This window comes from Urtica dioica, chromosome 2 (assembly GCF_054948205.1).
Source record: "Urtica dioica subsp. dioica isolate 48M chromosome 2, U.dioica_male_clone48M_v1_H2, whole genome shotgun sequence".
Classification (NCBI taxonomy): domain Eukaryota; kingdom Viridiplantae; phylum Streptophyta; class Magnoliopsida; order Rosales; family Urticaceae; genus Urtica; species Urtica dioica.
In genome coordinates, this window is record NC_142757.1 from 2,342,677 (window position 1) to 2,361,159 (window position 18,483).

The window sequence follows — 18,483 nt, forward strand, 5'->3', positions numbered from 1 at the left end:
TCTACATTTGTCTCTTCGTAAGTTGTTTAGTTTGTTTATTCACTAAAGACTAATGTTTTATCATAAAGCTTCAAACAGACAAGGAAGAATGAATGAACGTTTCAACTTTTTATTAATGAATAAGTAATTATAAGCAAGAGTCTTCATGAGACTTTATTACATCAAATGTGCAATATAAAGACTACAACTCTTCTTGTGGGCACCATTGATGGATATGGAATTCATGTACAAGATCGCTGAAATACAATGTACATCACCTCATTCTTTGTTCCTTAGAATGTGAATAAATGAAGTGGCTAGTGTCCAAATGGAGTCATGACTCTTTTGTGAACTTTTGAGTCCAAGTATGTTAGCTCAAGCTTTTTTCATTTGGATCCATGAGGTCACTGTCACAAGTCATTTTGAGTAGGATTAGTTATACAAAAAGCTAAGTCAAAACAAAACTAGACAAGTTTTACGAAAATTATCTAAAGGGTATTTTTGGCCTTTTGGACATGGGATGGACGTCCAAAGGGAAAAGTGGAAATCAAATATTTGCTTATGAATATGTGATATTCAATAGAGAAGATGAAACTACCTTTTGAAGGTAATCCTCCTCCTATAAATACCCTATCTCTCTCTTTCTCTCTCTAACTCTCGTTTTTTTTTGGCACCTAGGTCCACATTTGACCTAGCATTTTGTTTTAGCTCTTCGACTCTAAGACTTTTTCTTGAGTCGTTGTGTTAAAAAGTACCCACACACTAATTCCTACTTACCTAGAGTAATTTATGTGATAGAAACTTTCGTGGTTACTCGAGTTCCCGAAGAACGAAGAAAGACGAGCTGTGTGGATAGACAAGCAATTCAACCTCCACAAGCTTCTCAACGATCAAGCTACATAAAGGTTAGTAAACGTGTAATTGCTCGTAGATAGTTTTAATAGAAAAATAATATGTGCTTGCTCTTTGTCTAGGTAAGTAAAAATCGTTTTTACTTGTTTAAAGAAAGTTTTTAGTTTCCGCCGCTTGCTAGAAGCGTTAAATTTTTCTTAATCCTAGATCTATTCCAACAAATGGTATCAGAGCTATGGTCAAAGTTAAGCATGTACATGTGATTAAAACTATGAGCTTGAAAATCGTTTTCGAAAGATTACTCGTTTTTTGACAAGTTAGAATTGTTTTCTTAGATTCTTTTTTTAATTTATTGCTCATGTCTTTTAATTAAAAATAATGTTGATTTTCTATGACCTTGGGATGTTATTAAAACACACTATAATCAGTTCTAAAAGTTTTTAATTTTTTCATAATGAAAAACGTGTTTTATTAAGTTTCAGAAATTTCGGGTAATTTCATGATTAGTTATATTGTCTTGCTAGTTTTGTTTGTTTACTCGTTTCGTTTTATGTTTGTTGTTATTTACTTTTATACTATATTATTACCATGTTAATAAGACACATATAAAATCTTTAACAACTCTCTAATACGTTTCTTTACACTCGATTCTTTCGCACTCAAGTTCGGACTTTAATTATTTCCAATTTTCTTCGAGCTCGAGAAAAACCTACATTAGAAGTGGCATAACTCTCTGCTCCGAATTCTAAATTTAATGATTCTTGAATCCAATTAAAGGTCTATTTGTCCTCTTTCCCATGCCATTGGTTTTAGGTCAAAAGGAAGCCGCCAGTTATGGCGATTTTACTCCGAGGTACGCGGCTGCTCCGAAAGTCCAATTTTTTAGAATTCCGTATTTCGGACCCCACTCCATAAGTTATAGAACTCTAATAAGAAAATTTCCTTGAGTAAAATTGTTTTTCATAAGATAATAAACATAATGTGAAAGAATAAAACGTTTTGATTTTTGAAAAATTTACTTGAATTTAATTTCTTTAACAACTAGTTTGATTGTTGAAATCGTTTTGACTTTCAAAACTTAAAAATGTTTTGTCATCCAAATCATATATGTTTTTCAAAATGTTTTCAAAACTATATCTATATCACATATGTTCAAAATCTATACGCTCTTGAAAATTTTAGTGGGAGGTCTCCTCGAAGACAAGCCGAAAAAATAAAGATGTGTAATCTCAAACTTTCAAGTGTTCAAGTAAGTTGAAGTTCACACTTCCCTCATGCACTTTCCCGAATAGAAAATAGGAAACTGTCCAAGTATGTACCTTGTGCCTTTATGCACTAACACTGCTCTTCCTTGAACATGAAGATCTAAGATTCCTTTCTAGAAGTCCACTCTATCTCTCTAAGCACTAGGAAAGCATGTTTCCGAAATGTATTAGAGAAGATGTGCCAACTCTAAAAACTATATGGGAGGGTTATACTTGTTGTTTACAACCCACGATCCCCAACACTAATGAAAAGTGTAATTGTCGCCAGACTAAGAGTCACCCTCGTGGCCCTCTCTTAAATTAGAGTACTCAATGACGCTTTGCTCTGATCGTTGCTCAATGAGCTACGTCCGATAGTGAGACAATTAGACAAGGCCTCCCCTCGGTGGATTATTTTTCAAAGTCGATCTCTTGGACTAAGTGGTTGGTTACACACTTAGACTCCATCCCTAGTAATCCTCCCTCGAGGCCCTGCGAAAGGATGTGAGTGATCAAACATTTTTATAAGGTGGCTAGTCATATATGATGTATTGACATCTTGGCTATGCATTAATGATGAGTAATTTAATTATAGAAGGAGACACGTTGCGGCCTTCCCTCGAAGGAGTAAAGTGTCATTTCGTTCATAACACCTTTGGATTTTTCCTGTCTTGTTCATCCTAAAAACTTAAACAAACTTAAATCCTAAACCAAAAGACTAATCATAAACTTGTTTCAACTTAACTTCAGCAAGATATCTCTCAACCCTTTCTCAATCATCCTTTCCTCAAACAAACTCGAAAACTACGTTGACTGGAAACGTAACCTCGACATCTTCCTTACCGTTAACAAGCACAAATTGGTACTCACCACCCCGTGTCCTCTTCAAATGAATGATGATTCGACTCAAGAGGACAAAGACGCCTTGGTGGCTTGGCTCCGTTCCGATGAGATTGTGAGGTGCCATATCTTGGCATCGATGAACAATGTGCTGCAACAGCAACATCGTGATATAAAGACGGCCACCGATATGCTCCACAATCTCCATGAGATGTTTGGACGGCAAGGGCGTCAGGCTAGACAACAAGCAGTCAGACAGTTTATGAACTGTCGCATGAAGGCTGGGACTCCTGTCAGGGACCATATGATGCTGATCATTAGTTACCTGAATGCGATGGAAATCCTAGGATCCGAGATTGATGGGGAGACCAAAATAGATATGATCTTGGAGACTCTCCCCGAATCTTTCAATACCTTCAAGCTGAACTACTCCATGAACAAGCTAGAGTACACTGTTATCGAGCTTATGAAGGAGCTTCACACTGCTGAGGGTCTCACTAAGAAAAGGAGGAATCAAGGAGAGGCACATGCTACTGAGCACAAAGGCTCCACTTCTCGATCTAAGAAGAGACCTCGCGAGGCCGAGAAGAAGAACTGTCCTTCCTACCTAAAAGTAAAGGAAAATAGTAATGTACTTATTACCAAAGCATGCTTAGTAGCAGATAATGTTATCAACGTGGATTCTTAACTCTGTTGCTACTAACCATATTTGTTGTTCCTTGACTGGTTTAAAGAAAACCAAAAGCTTAGAGGAAGGTGACTTCTCCTTCAGATGGGTTGATGGGAGCTCAGTGTCAGCAAAGACCGTGGGATCAGTGACGCTATCTTTTGAAGATCGAACTCTAAACTTGAATAATGTTTATGTTGTTCCTTACTTCAAGAACTTGATATCCGTTGCTCGTCTTTATGAGCACGATTATTATTTAAAGTTTATTAAGAATGGAATTAGAATTTATCTTTCCAATAATTCTTTCGTCACTGATGCATGTATGAAGAATGCTCTCTTTTACATTTATCCCACGAAACCTTTACTTTTAGACATTGAAATAGATAATGATCTAGTTACGGAGTCAAAGAGGATCAAACTTTCTGATTCCTCTGATCTAATAAATCAACATATCTCTGGCACTTAGGACTTGGTCATATCAGTCTAGACAGGATTAAGAGACTTGTGAGGGAAGGTCCACTCCAAGCCTCTGCAATAGGTTCACTACCTACTTGTGAATCTCGTATAGAAGGAAAAATGACTAAGCGACCTTTCTCAGCTAAGGCTCGAAGAGCCACTGAGTTACTGGAACTTGTACATTCAGATGTAAGTGGTCCTCTCTGTACCCAGGCACGGGGAGGATATGGATACTTTGTTACCTTCACCGATGATTACTCAAGATACGGTTTTATCTATTTGCTCAAACACAAATCCGAGACCTTTAACGAACTTAAGGTCTTTCGGGCTTTAGTGGAAAAGCAAACTGCAAACAGATCAAAACCCTTCAATCTGATCGAGGTGGTGAATATATGTATGGAGAGTTCGATGACTTTCTTAAAGAAGAAAGTATCGCTTCTCAGCTTAAAGCAACTGGCACACCTCAACAAAACGGAGTGTAAGAGAGAAGGAACCAAACTCTAATGGAGATGGTTAGATCGATGATGAGCTACTCATCACTCCTTCTTTCCTTTTGGAGATATGCCCTCGAAACGGCAGCCTACATTCTGAACCAAGTTCAGTCTAAAATGGTTCCTGGTACTCCTTATGAACGATGGACTAGCCGTAAAGTAAATCTAGGCCACATCCAAATTTGGGGTTGCCCTGCACATATGCTAAGGCAAAAGACTAGCAAATTGGCTAGTTGGTCAGAATTGTGTCTGTTCGTTGGATATCCAAAGGAAAGCAAAGGTTTCCCATTCTACAGTCCCGAGGACAACAAGACTTTCGTCAGCATGAATGCTCATTTCCTTGAGGAGGACTTTATGAAAGATGTAAAACCTAGAAGCAAAATTGTACTTGAAGAAAAGTTGGGTGAGGAAGCTTCTACTTCATCTGTAAGAAGTGTTCTTACCCCAACTGAAACACAACCAAACTCATTAGAATCTCGTCAAGTAGTACCCTCGACGTAGTGGAAGGTTTTCTCAAAAACCTGACAGGTACATGTCTTACGGAGATACTCTCGTAGCCGTCTCTGACATGGATGACCCTATTTCCTACAACCATGCATTGGCTGGTTCTGAATCAAACCTTTTGATTGATGCCATGAAAGTTGAAATGCACTCGATGTATGTCAACAAAATCTGGAAACTTGTAGACCTTCCTTGAAGGATTAAACTCGTAGGGTGTAAGTGGATATACAAGAAAAAAAGGGTCCGGATGAGAACGTCTAGACGTTCAAGGCACGACTAGTGGCAAAGGGTTATAGCCAAAAACAAGGGATTGACTATGAAGAAACTTTCTCGTCAGTCGCATGTTGGAATCGATCTACGGTTTAAGAAAATAATTAACGCTTCGGTAAGCGGCGGAAATTTAAAAATTTTCTTCTACAAGTAAAACAGTTTTTACTAACCTAGACAAAGAGCAAGTACATATAAATAAAAACTATTATGAGCTAAGAAGTCTACTAACCTTTCTTGAAGCTTGAACTTTGAGAAGCTTTTGGAAAGTTTGCAACGCTCGTCTCCCCTCGCAGCACGTCTCTCTTTCTTTCCTCGGCACCTCGAGCAACCACGAAAGTTTCTATCACTAAATCACTCGAAATAAAGGAATCAGTGAGTGGGCACTTTTAAACACTATGACTTAAGAACGAGTCTTAAAGTCGCAGAGCTAAACTCTAGGTCAAATGAGGACCTAGGTGCCAAAACAATAAAATGAAATTGACTAGAGAGAGAGAGAGGAGAGGGGCGGCCACAAGTTCTAGAGAGAGATGCTCTCAATCTCTAACTTATGTGGAATGAATGAAATGAGAAGAATAAGGCTCCTATTTATAGGAGAGCCTTTACATTCAATAAGGTAGTTTCCTCTTCTTTAGAATATCACATATTCATGAGGAAATAATCCTTATTTCCTTTTCTCATTTTGGTTGTGTAAGCCTTGCCATCTAGAAGCAAATTTGTTTCCTATTTTTCTTGCCTTGGCCGCCCATGTCATACTCTCCTAGAGGAAATTTGTTTCCTCTTTTTCTTTTGGCAAGTATATTCATACATTAATGCACAAAATAAACTCTCTTTCACACTAAGGGCTGCATGAAATTTGGTCTCCCATTCACTTGGGTTGGACGGCCTAAAGCCTTCTAGAAAGGCTTTCTAGGTTTTCTTTTAATTGTTCATGACAACATAAGAAAAGCCCATTAAGAATTTTCTAGTAAAATTCTATGAAATGAAATTAATTCACAAGGCCCAATAAACATGTTATGGCCGTGTGATATAATATGTCATCATATGACATTGTCAAAAAATTTATTGACATTCATTTCATGCCATGTCCAAAAAGACAAAATTACCCTTTCGACAATTTTCGTTATTCTTTTGACTTAGCTTCCAGTTTAACTATTCCTAATCGATGTGATTCGTGACAGTGACCTCATGGACCCAAATGAACAAAGCTTGAGCTAAACACTTGGACTCAAAAGTTCACAAACCTTTTCCATGTTTAGCTTAATGCCAACTGACTCCACTAAAGAGTTGACACTGAAAATCTCTCGGTTCAAATGAATTTATTTTCTACTCAAGAATTCAACCTAATTATGATGAGCGGATCCACTGAATATTATCTGTGTTTACCCTTCATGAATATCATCAGCTAGTCGGGATTTACAAAGTTACCATTTTACCCTTCTAGCTGTTATTTCCTCAACTCCTTTGTCGCTTGTGAATAAGTTAGAAACAATGTATTGACGAGGAGCTAACAAGTTACATTGTTTCATCCAAAAGAGTCAAGACTCAACTTGGACACTGGCCAGTTCATTTATTCACACTCCAAGGAACAAAGCATGAGGTGATATACATTGCATTTCAGCAATCTTGTACATGAATTCCATATCTATGAGAACTTCACAAAGTTACTCATGACATTCTCACAACTTAGTATTTCACCAATAGGCCCTGTTCGGAATCACATAGTGAGCCCGAACTCTGACTTTCTCAAATGAGAATACTAAGCTGTGAAATGGCATGTCTCATTTCAGGATTAGGGTAAGCATGATGCAATTCATACGTAGTGACTTCGAGACATAAGAGGTTAAATGGTTTGTTCTTATCTTGTCTCTAGAAGTGCACGGGTCAATTCAGTACATTCGGAAGATACCTAGAAGAACTATAGAGTCTCCAACTCTCAATGCCTCATAACCAGACATCATAGATTCTTCTAACAATCATACTGAGGTCAATAGTCCTTTGACCCTTAGATTGCGAATATATCGTTTTAAGCAAACTACGAAGAGTTTGTTCATGCAAATCTACATTTGTCTCTTTGTAAGTTGTTTAGTTTGTTTATGGACTAAAAGACTAAGGTTTTATCATAAAGCTTCAGACAAGGAAGATTGAATGAACGTTTCAACTTTTATTAATAAATAAGCAGTTACAAGCAAGAGTCTTCGTAAGACTATATGACATCAAATGTACATAAATACACACTACAACTCTTCTTGTGGGCACCATTGACAACATCGCAATGCTTAAATCCATCCGCATACTTCTATCCATAGTTGCAGCTCTCGATTATGAGATCTGGCAAATGGATGTCATGCCTACCTTCCTGAATTGCAATCTTGACGAGCGCATTTATATGGCTCAACCAAACGGTTTCATGGAAGAAGCTCAAGAGACCAAAGTTTGTGAGTTGCTTAAGTCCATTTATGGATTAAAGCAAGCATCTAGGTCATGGAATATTAGATTCGTTGAAACTGTGAAAAGCTTCGGTTTTGAGCAATCGATAGATGAGCCGTGTGTTTATAAGTTAATACACGAAGGCAAAGTTGTATTTATGGTAATGTATGTCGATGATATATTACTCATATGTAATGATGTGGGTAAATTATCTGAGGTTGAGATCTGGCTAGCAAAGCAATTCGATATGAAGGATCTAGGAGAAGCCGCATACACTCTGGGGATCCAAATCTTTCGAGATCGGAAGAACTGGACTTTGTCGCTCTCTCAAGCATCTTCTATTGATAAGGTGATGGATCGCTTCTCGATGCAAGACTCCAAGAAGGGCCAAATACCCTTTAGGCATGGAGTCTCACTCTCTAAGGACCAGTCTCCCAAGACTGCACAAGAGATTGAGGACATGAGAAAAATTGGTTACGCCTCAGCTGTAGGAAGTCTCATATATGCTATGCTTTGCACTAGGCCAGATATCTGCTTCGCAGTTGGCGTAGTTAGCCATTCTCAATCCAACCCTGGACCCGAGCACTGGATTGCTATTAAGCATGTTCATAAGTATCTTCGGAGAACTAGGAACTTGATACTTACATATTCAGGAAAAGACCTAACTATGACGGGATATACCGACTCCGATTTTCAAGCGGATAAGGATTCTAGGAAATCCTTAAGTATATGTTGCTGCTTGTGAAGCATCCAAAGAGGCTGTATGGCTGAAAAAATTCCTTAAGTATTTGGAAGTCGTTCCAAACGTCGACGAGCCCATGACCCTTTATTGTGATAACAGTGGGGCTGTCGCTAACTCAAAGGAACCTCAAAGCCATAAGCGCTCTAAACATATTGAGAGGAAATATCATTTTATTCAAGAGAAGCGTAGTAATCTTTACTTATGTGCAATTGATGTAATAAAGTCTCACGAAAACTCTTGCTTGTAATTGCTGAATTATTAATAAAAGTTGAAATGTTCATTCATTCTTCCTTGTCTGTTTAAAGCTTTTATGATAAAACATTAGTCTTTAGTCCATAAACAAACATAACAACTTACGAAGAGACAAATGTAGATTTGCATGAACAAACTCTTCGTAGTTTGCTTAAAACAATATATTCGCAATCTAAGGGTCAAAGGACTATTGACCTCAGTACGATTGTTAGGAGAATCTATGATGTCTGGTTATGGGACATTGAGAGTTGGAGACTCTATAGTTCTTCTAGGTATCTTCCGAATGTACTGAATTGACCAGTGCACTTCCAGAGACAGAATAAGAACAAACCATTTAACCTCTTATGTCTCGAGGTCACTACGTATGAATTGCATCATGCTTACCTCAAGTCTGAAATGAGACATGTCATTTCATAGCTTACGAATTCTTATTTGAGAAAGTCAGAGTTCGGACTCACTATGTGATTCTGAACATGACCTATTGGTGAAATACTAAGTTACGAAGATGTCATGAGTAACTTTGTGAAGATCTCATAGATATGGAATTCATGTACAAGATTGCTGAAATGCAATGTATATCACCTCATGCTTTGTTCTTTGGAATGTGAATAAATGAACTGGCCAGTGTCCAAATTGAGTCATGACTCTTTTGGATGAATCAATGTGAATTGTTAGCTCCTCGTCAATACATTGTATCTAACTTATTCACAAGCGACAAAGGAGTTGAGAAAATAACAGCTAGAAGGGTAAAATGGTAATTTTGTAAATCTCATCTATCTGATCATATTCATGAAGGGTGTTATCGGCCCGATCCCGATCGAAGCTATTCAAAGGGAAAAATAAAAGGCAATCGGACTTGCCCTAGCCATTAATCGGCCCTTGGGCCGATTAGGCCAAAAGCCGGCCCAATGGCCTCGGCCCAAGACCGAGCTCGACCTCGGCCTCAGCTCGACCTCGGCCTGGCGAGCTCGGCCTCGGCCTCAGCTCGACCTTGACCTGGCGAGCTCAACCTCGGCCTCAGCTCGACCTCGGCCTGGTGAGCTCGGCCTCGGCCTCAGCTCGACCTCGGCCTGACGAGCTCGACCTCGGCCTCAGCTCGACCTCGGCCTCAGCTCGACCTCGACCTGACGAGCTCGACCTCGGCCTCAGCTCGACCTCGGCCTGGCGAGCTCGACCTCGGCCTCAGCTCGACCGTTCGACCTCGGCCTCACGAGCGACTTCGGCCTCATAGGCCTGTCCTCGGCCCTATGCCATCCTCGGCCGAGCTTATGTTATCCTCGGCGAAGGGGCCCACCAATGACGCTAGCCCATGTTGTCCTCAGCCCAGGGGCACGCCAGTGACGCCAGCCTATGTTATCTTCGGCCAGGGGGCACATCAATAGCGCCAATCTATATTATCCCCTGCCGAGCCCATGATGACGGGCCCACCAGTGACGCCACCCTATGTTATCCTCGGCCAGGGGCTATCCTCGGCCATGGGCCATCCTCGGCCAATGGCTATCCTCGGCCAAATGCTATCCTCGGCCATGGGCCATCCTCGGCCAATGGCTATCCTCGGCCAATGGTTATCCTCGGCCATGGGCTATCCTCGGCCATTTGCTTCATTCGGCCAAGGGGCCCACCAATGACCCCTTGGTCGCCTATAAATACGAGAGGCCCACTCTCTCCAAAGGGTAATCCAAGTTTGAGGACTGAAACGCTGCCGAACTCACATTTCGCTCGTTTCTCTCAAGTCTCGGCCCCTAAACACTTAAACCTTCTATTATCCACCTCAATCCCACTAATGTTGAGCGTCGGAGAGGTAAACAGAGGCACCCCCTCTGTTTCTCCTTTTTAGCTCACGGTTCTCTCATCCTTTCTAGGTATCCCGGCGAGCTCAGACACCACCGACAGCCAAGGGAAGACTCGGGACACCGAGTCCGACACGCTCAAGCCCAGGCGAGGCCACTTGGTCCGGCCTTGGGTCTAACCGCCTGTGGCTTCTAAATCGTTGTCCGGAAAACGGCGACAACAAAGGGTAAACATAGATAATATTCAGTGGATCCACTCATCACAATTAAGTTGAATTCTTGAGTAGAAAATAAATTCATTTGAACCGAGAGATTCTCAGTGTCAACTCTTTAGTGGAGTCAGTTGACATTAAGCTAAACTTGGAAAAAGTTTGTGAACTTTTGAGTCCAAGTATGTTAGCCCAAACTTTGTTCATTTGGATCCATGAGGTCACTGTCACAAGTCATTTTGAGTAGGATTAGTTAAACTACATGCTAAGTCAAAACAAGAACTAGACAAGTTTTACGAAAATTGTTTAAAGGGTATTTTTGTCCTCTTGGACATGGGATGGTATGAATGTCAATAAATTAGTTTTTTGACATTTTCATATGATAACAATGAATTGATCCACACGGCCAACCTAAAGAATTTGGGCCTTGAGGATTAATTTCATTTCATGGAATTTTACTTGAAAATTCTTAATGGGCTTTTCTTATGTTTTCATGAACAAATGAAGAAACATCTAGAAGCTCATTCTAGAATTCCTCCAAACCGTCCAACCTGAGCAAGAGAAGAGAGATTATTTTGTGCATTAATGTATGAAGATACTTGCCAAAAGAAAAAGAGGAAACAAATTTGCTTCTAGAAGCAAATGGGATTTTGGCCAAAGAGGGAGCAAGCAAAAGAGGAAACAAATCCATGAGGCAATGTGGACATGTCTTGGACGTCCAAAGGGAAAAGAGGAAATCAAATATTTTCTCATGAATATGTGATATTCAATAGAGAAGGGGAAACTACCTTTTGAAGGTAATCATCCTCCTATAAATACCCCACCTCATTCTCATTGTTTCTCATCCCAAACTTTTAGAGATTGAGAGCTTCTCTCTCTAGAATTGGCCGCCCATCTCTCTCTCTCTCTCTCTCTCTCTCTCTCTCTCTCTCTAACTCCTTTCGTTTTTATTTTGGCACCTAGGTCCACATTTGACCTTGCGTTTTGTTTTAGATCTTCGACTCTAAGACTTGTTCTTGAGTCGTTGTGTTTAAAAGTGCCCGCACACTAATTCCTTCTTACCTCGAGTGATTTATGTGATAGAAACTTTCGTGGTTACTCGAGTTCCCGAAGAACAAAGAAAGACGAGCTGCATGGGGAGACGAGCAATTCAACCTCCACAAGCTTCTCAACGATCAAGCTACATAAAGGTTAGTAAACGTGTAATTACTCGTAGATAGTTTTAATATAAAAATAACATGTGCTTGCACTTTGTCTAGGTTAGTAAAAATCGTTTTTACTTGTTTAAAGAAATTTTTTATTTTCCGCCGCTAGCTAGAAGCGTTAAATTTTTCTTAATCCTAGATCTATTCCAACAGCGACGCGCCATGTCTTATGCGCACCAAGCTCGTGCTTCTTTTGAAGAGCGCGCGATGGTGAGCTCTGCTTCGCGTGTGAGCTTGGGTTCGGACTTTTGGGCCGTTTTGTGTGGGCCTTAGCCTTCGCGGGTCTTGATGGGCTTTTGAGTGACCCGACCCCCATTGGGCCTTAGCATTCGGAATTTCACGCAAGTCGTGTGGAATTTAATGTTTCATGGTTTTCGAGAGCAACCGACAATAGCGGAAAAACAAGCCTCAAGGCTTATCCTCTCGGCCAAAAAATCTTCAACCATCTCCTCTCGGTCTTGACCGTCTTCTCTTGGCCGCCGACCCCTCTTCTTGGCCTTGACACTCTCATCTCTATTAAAGCAGGTTTAGACTGGTCATGTCGGCCTTGACACCTTCCAGTCAGCCTTGACACCATCCTCTCGGCCTTAGACCCTTCTTCTTGACCTAAGCCCTTCCTCTCGGCCTATCCCACTCCGAGGCCTCTCTATGTAAACCAGTGAAGCCAAATCATGCCCAAGACCCCCCCAGAAAGCCTTCTCACCTATTCTTTCACCCTAAATGAGTCCCACAACCTAACATTCCAAAAATTCTATGAAAATCCATCATCTCATTGCACAAAAAGTAGGGCCAAAACTCTATCATAATTCACTCTCAACAATACAAAAAAACAAAAAAAACAAAAAACCACCTCTCACATCTCGCATCTCCCATTACCCATCACCTCAAGAAGACCATCTCTCATCTCCCATCACCCATCTCATTCAATAGTACCATCTCATCAAGAACATCATCTCTTCATACCGATTTTTATCCAGCAACACCATATCTCCCTTCACCCATTTCTTCAAGAACAACATATTTCCATACCTATTTGTCACGCCATCTCTCTCCCCACCTATAATCAAGAACATAATCTCTCGGTACCCACTTTTTTAGGGTCTTTTGCTATATAGCCATTTGACTTATAGCATTTTGTATAATAGCCAATCTTTTGTTAATTTTCTGTAAATAGCCACTTCAATTTATTTACAGCACCCAAAAAGACAGAAAAAAAAACCCCAAAATATGCGGGAATTTTTTCGGGTATTTTTGTCTTTTTGAGTGCCGTAAATAAATTGAGGTGGCTATTTACAAAATAATTTACAAAAAGTTGGTATCTAGCAATTGTTAAACTTTCGGTGGCTTATTTGGTTAATTTTTTTTGTTTTTTTTGTTTTTTTATTTACAAAAAACACCATCGAAGAAGGACTTTTTTTTTCTCTCTCTAGAATCGAAGACTATATCTTCTAACTTACTCTCACATTTTATCATACATCTTATCTCCAAAACAATACAAAAAGAAAAATATTCCTCATCCTTTCTCTCTAGAATTGAAGAAGAAATATTATCTTTCTCCCACACATTCTCTCATAACAAAATCTTAGGCTCACAATGATGCCATATTTTTCCATCTCAAACATGCCTTGGAGCTTTTTGAAACTCTAATATCAAGCTCCTCACCTCACATAGAAGAACATCACATCACTCTCCTATATTTCGTTGCTCGACTTTGGTAAAAGAGATCACAAGAAGTCACACCATCCACCCCCTGAAGGAAAGGCTACTCGGAAGTTTCTCGACGGTTACATCGACCCTTCTATGGCTCTGTGGAGACTGTGGTCCCAATCGGGTTCGTCCTCATTAACCATGATCTTCTTGCGGCCAAGGAAAAAGATCTTCACTACCACCGTCATCATGATTGACCCTTCCTAAAGAAAATTTGAAAATTGCTGCCTTTCTAATTTTGACTCCATACATCCATTTTCTTTGGAACTATTGTGTACGTTGTAAATGTTGTGCAAAAAATTGCATTAACACCTAGTCTCGCCCATGTGGGGCATTACGGCCTTTGAATACCCCTCGCTCCACCTCGGGCCACTCACGTTCTTTGTTGCTCACCAACTTCGTTTATGAAGCCCAGCCTTCATCTCCCTCTCATTCTCTATAAATAGATAACCTCACCACATGGAAACTATAACCTCTGTTTACTGCAGACACTCTGCAAAAACAGATATCTAAATACTTTTCCTCTTTCTAAAACAACAACATTTTGGAGATGAGATGACCCATCACCTCTAAATTTAATGCAATACTAGTGTTGATTATCAGATGGCGCGTCAAGGGCCATCCCATCTCTCTCATTTGATTTCATTTATTTATTCCTCTCTTATAGGAGGACTTAAACGAGACCAATCTTCACAACCGAGGTTTGAGTTTTGAGACGAGAACGACACCCTGACTTTTGCACGAGCTCAAGATCTGATCTTGGGTCAAATTGGGACACCTTATTTATGTTAATTCGCATTAACAAACATTATATTCAAATATAGGCGACCCTTACCTCTTGTACAATCTGCAAGAAGTATATGACTAATGTATGGACTCTAAGCTAAGAGGAAAATAGTTTGAAAAGAAACTCCATATTCTTAGAGCTCTTTCTCCTATACACTAGTCGATTAAAAATAAAAAATATAGAATATCATAGAAAAAAGTTTTGAAAATAAGGTAACCCAATAAATTTCTCTATAGTGAGTCACATATTTAAAAGGTTGGCCTTCAATTGGGCTCAAGAGCCACAATGCAGCCCAACTTGAGGTATCGAAATCCCTCTACTTTACGTCGTCTTCAACGTCAACTGAACACGAAACCCCTTTTGTCTAGGGTATAAATCTCGGGATTTCTCGAACTATCGGTTCTCTCATCCGCTGTTTCTTCTCTAATTACGGTAATTAGGAGTATTCGTTGAAATTTGTATTTTTGCTCTGAGACCAGGGTTTGGTTATAATTTCTCGCTTTTGTACTTTTAATTTATTAAATGTAGTTTAAGATTGCATGATCATGGCGGGTGGGAATTTCGCGCACAGGGTATTTTCGTACCTCGTCAATGAGCTTCTTGTGAACAGCCTTGCGAACAGGTGCTTAATTTCTCTCCTAGAATTTTTTTACATCTTTAAATTATTTTTCTCTTCTTTTGTCTTCTGTGATATATCGCGTATATATATGTATGTATATTCCGAAGCTTCTTTCTTTGGCCACTAGGAATATTTCTGTTTCCAAGTGGTTCGTTCCATTGAAGCAAAAGAAATATCAAAATATCAGATCATTTTTTAGCTGTAGCATGAAGCCAATTTTGCTACGGCTTTCAATGCTTTTGGAAATTTGTATTTAGAACATAGTCAGATAAATTATTTTGGTCAGCGTGGCTCGATCCCCGTATGTATTTCACTTTATGTTCCACTTGGTCAACCGTATTGGTATTGCGATGGATTTTTAGTTACGATTGGAGCTTAATACAATTTTGGATCCCCCAAGACATAGCCTGTTGATAAATAGAAAAAAAAAATGTTGTTAAACTGGGATGATGGGTCATAATTTAAATGAGGGACAACCGTATTGGTATTGCGATAGATTTTTAGTTACGATTGGAGCTCAACACGAATTTGGATCCCCCAAGACATGGCCTGTTGATAAATAGAAAAAAAAAAATTGTTGTAAAATCGGGATGATGGGTCATAATTTAAATGAGGGACAAGGAAGGAGGCATAATCTCTGGATAAGCCAGAAAAAAATGAAGTTAAAAAAGCTAGATGATGGGTCATAATTTAAATGGAGGACCGGGAAGGAGACACAAAAATGTGGCATACTATCCAAGTTCCATTTCTATTATATGTAGATGGCTATAATAACTGAGGCCAAACATGTCATAGAAGGTGGTATATCTAAAACATATTCAACATGAGTAGTACCTGCTGTGATTATAATCTGTAAATTGCACTGCTTAAAGATCAGGGGTTTTACTTGAAGCTAGAATCATTCGTGAATTAGAGGGCAGTTTTGGGTTAATATCTAAGTCTATAATAGTCTTTGTCAAGAAGATGAACTAGATTGATATGTTGGATATTTAGTGGTAAATGACTAGGTTATAACATAATCAATGTATATAAAGTGATAAATATGTTTTATTCATGATTTTTCTACGACTATGAGGAAACATAGCACGAGGCAGCGGCATTTATAAACATAGAAGAATCTATCCCAAGGATTTTACTTTTCTAAACAAGCCTTTATTGTTTTGTAATGATAGTGATTGAGTAATTTTCATCTCCAGCCGTCTTAATAACTGTAACTATTTTTGAATGTAGAGCTTGAGGTTTTATGCTGAGATGAGATTATCAGACTGGGTTTTTGGTGCAATATTCTAATTTTATATTTTGGCGCTTTGTCTGCTTGTAATGCTAAACAATATTTCTTGCCTTTTTTTTTTTTCGTAGCCCTGCATTTCAGAGATTCGCGGTGAGGACATCGAGACGAATTGATGACATTTCGACCATGGGTATGATCATACGTTAATTTCCCCCCTTTTAAGCCTCGATTCTATTCCTATATGTTTATATATAATGGAATTCGCTGATCATGGATCAACCTTGCAGCTGTGAAGAAAAGGCAAGAACTCGCTGACCAAATGAAGGATATATCAAGGAACTTTGAGGTTGATTTTTCTTACTGGTGTTTAATTATGAGCTTATGAATTATTATTGATATTTTCTCTTCTGGTGTTCTGATGTTCTTTTATTTTCTTGCAGAACAAGCATTAAGTGGAGTGAAAGTTACTATGTAGATTTTTTTTTTTTTTTTTTTTTTTTTTTTTTTTTTTTTTTTTGCGAGGGAACTATGTAGATTGTTTTGTTTCTTCTTTTTTGGAGGAATTAAATTTTGTGAAATTGTGGGTGGGTGCATGAAAAATAATTTTGCTTTTTCTGGAGCTATATATACTTGTTTTAACGTACCGTAATGACTGTGAAAGAACATTATGGGGACTTGAATGCTTCAGGAAGACCTAAGAATTGCTATGAAAACCTTTTATATCAATATCCTATATAACTAATTTGGGGTGAATTAATACTGTAGCACCCACAGTCTTTCTCCAACTATCAAAAGCCACGATGCGTACTTTTTCTTCTCTCAATTCTCTCTCCCTCACTTTTTGGCTCCAAAAACCAATCAGCCCGCGTACCTTTTCTTCTCTCAATGTTTTAACTTTAAATAATTGAGCTTAGCGTGGCCGACTACTCTAAAATCAATGCAAAAATATGGGGTTTGCGTTATGGGCTACAAACCAGTTAAATACTAGTCAAAACAATACATCTATTTTGAAATTATAACCCAACTATTAACATATTTAATAAAATAACCAACTTATCATGACAATATTCCAATATTCCAATAATATCCTCAGATTAATATTATTAACTATCATAGTAAATTATATCATCCATGATAAAAAAATTAGTAAAATCTAATTAACAATAACAAAGACTACAGTAAATTTTATTTGTCGTATCAAGAATAACAGTAAATCTTATTTACCATAACAAGAACAATAATAAATCTTATTTACCGTAACAAAAAAACAATAAATCTTATTTATCGTAACAAGAACAATAGTAAATCTTATTTACCGTAACAAGAACAACATTAAATCTTTTTTTTATTGTAACCCGTAACAAGAACGATTGTAAATCTTATTTACCGAAACAAGAACAACAGTAAATCTTATTTACGGTAACCCGTAACAAGAACAATAGTAAATCTTATTTATTGTAACAAGAACAATAGTAAATCTTATTTACTGTAACAAGAATAACAATAAATCTTATCCATCATAACAAGAACAGTAAATCTTATTAACCATAACAAGAACGACAGTAAATCTTATTTAATGTAATAAGAACAACAGTAAATTGGCTATTCTCTTAAATAAGTGGATAGTTAAACAAATGAGCTCAATGGTTAATAGGATTAACCTACTTTCGAACATAAACTGATAAACACATATCATTAATAATAATAACAATAAAGTGCATAAAACTGCAAGCTATCTCCCACTGAAAATGCTATGATAATAACGCCCCTATCTCTCATCACATTTCTTTATATATTGACAGAGTCTATCATCGCATGTGTCCAAAAACCCCTTCTCTCTCTCTCTCTCTCTCTCTATCTCTCTCTCTCTACATAAATCTAAAACAATGGAAAACGGAAGAGCAAGAAGACAAAATGCACTCATTGTCATGTTCCTTGTTTCCTTCACCGGTGTCGTCTCTGCCGTCGTGGAGCTCCAGAGCCTAACGATGACCTCCTTCCCATCACCTGCCTAGACAGTCTCATGGCCAGAGTCCAAGCTCGCCGACTCGGAGGAGACGATCACCGCCGACCTCTCGCTGGACCTCCACCACGTCGACGCGCTCCTCGCCGATTCCACCCACTTGCCGGACCACGTCTTCACACTTCGGCTCACCCGCGACGCTCTGCGCGTGGAGAGCATCCTGGCGAAGGCGAATGGCAGCGCGGCGGCGG

At 38.9% G+C, this 18,483-nt stretch overlaps 1 protein-coding gene across 2 annotated transcripts; it reads left to right on the forward strand.

Annotated features, from left to right (window-relative positions):
* The first annotated feature begins 14,692 nt into the window (after positions 1-14,692).
* LOC149404005 (UvrABC system C protein) lies at positions 14,693-16,982 on the forward strand. 2 transcript variants are annotated; one of them, XM_089605679.1, is made up of 5 exons: positions 14,693-14,851; positions 14,948-15,041; positions 16,398-16,459; positions 16,557-16,615; positions 16,710-16,982. In XM_089605679.1, the coding sequence occupies exons 2-5, from the start codon at positions 14,959-14,961 to the stop codon at positions 16,719-16,721; spliced, it is 216 nt and encodes a 71-aa protein (XP_089461805.1). In that variant the 5' UTR covers positions 14,693-14,851; positions 14,948-14,958; the 3' UTR covers positions 16,722-16,982. The 2 variants fall into 2 exon arrangements, with proteins under 2 accessions (XP_089461805.1, XP_089461813.1); XM_089605687.1 differs by having other exon boundaries at positions 14,726-14,851; positions 14,954-15,041.
* The last annotated feature ends 1,501 nt before the right edge of the window (positions 16,983-18,483 follow it).

Bases quoted from the DNA above. Each gene is read 5' to 3' on its own strand.
- LOC149404005 (XM_089605679.1), top strand. From the start codon at position 14,959: ATGATCATGGCGGGTGGGAATTTCGCGCACAGGGTATTTTCGTACCTC. The intron at 15,042-16,397 runs GTGCTTAATTTC...TTTTTTTCGTAG, and splicing joins GTGAACAGCCTTGCGAACAG to CCCTGCATTTCAGAGATTCG. The intron at 16,460-16,556 runs GTATGATCATAC...TCAACCTTGCAG, and splicing joins TGATGACATTTCGACCATGG to CTGTGAAGAAAAGGCAAGAA.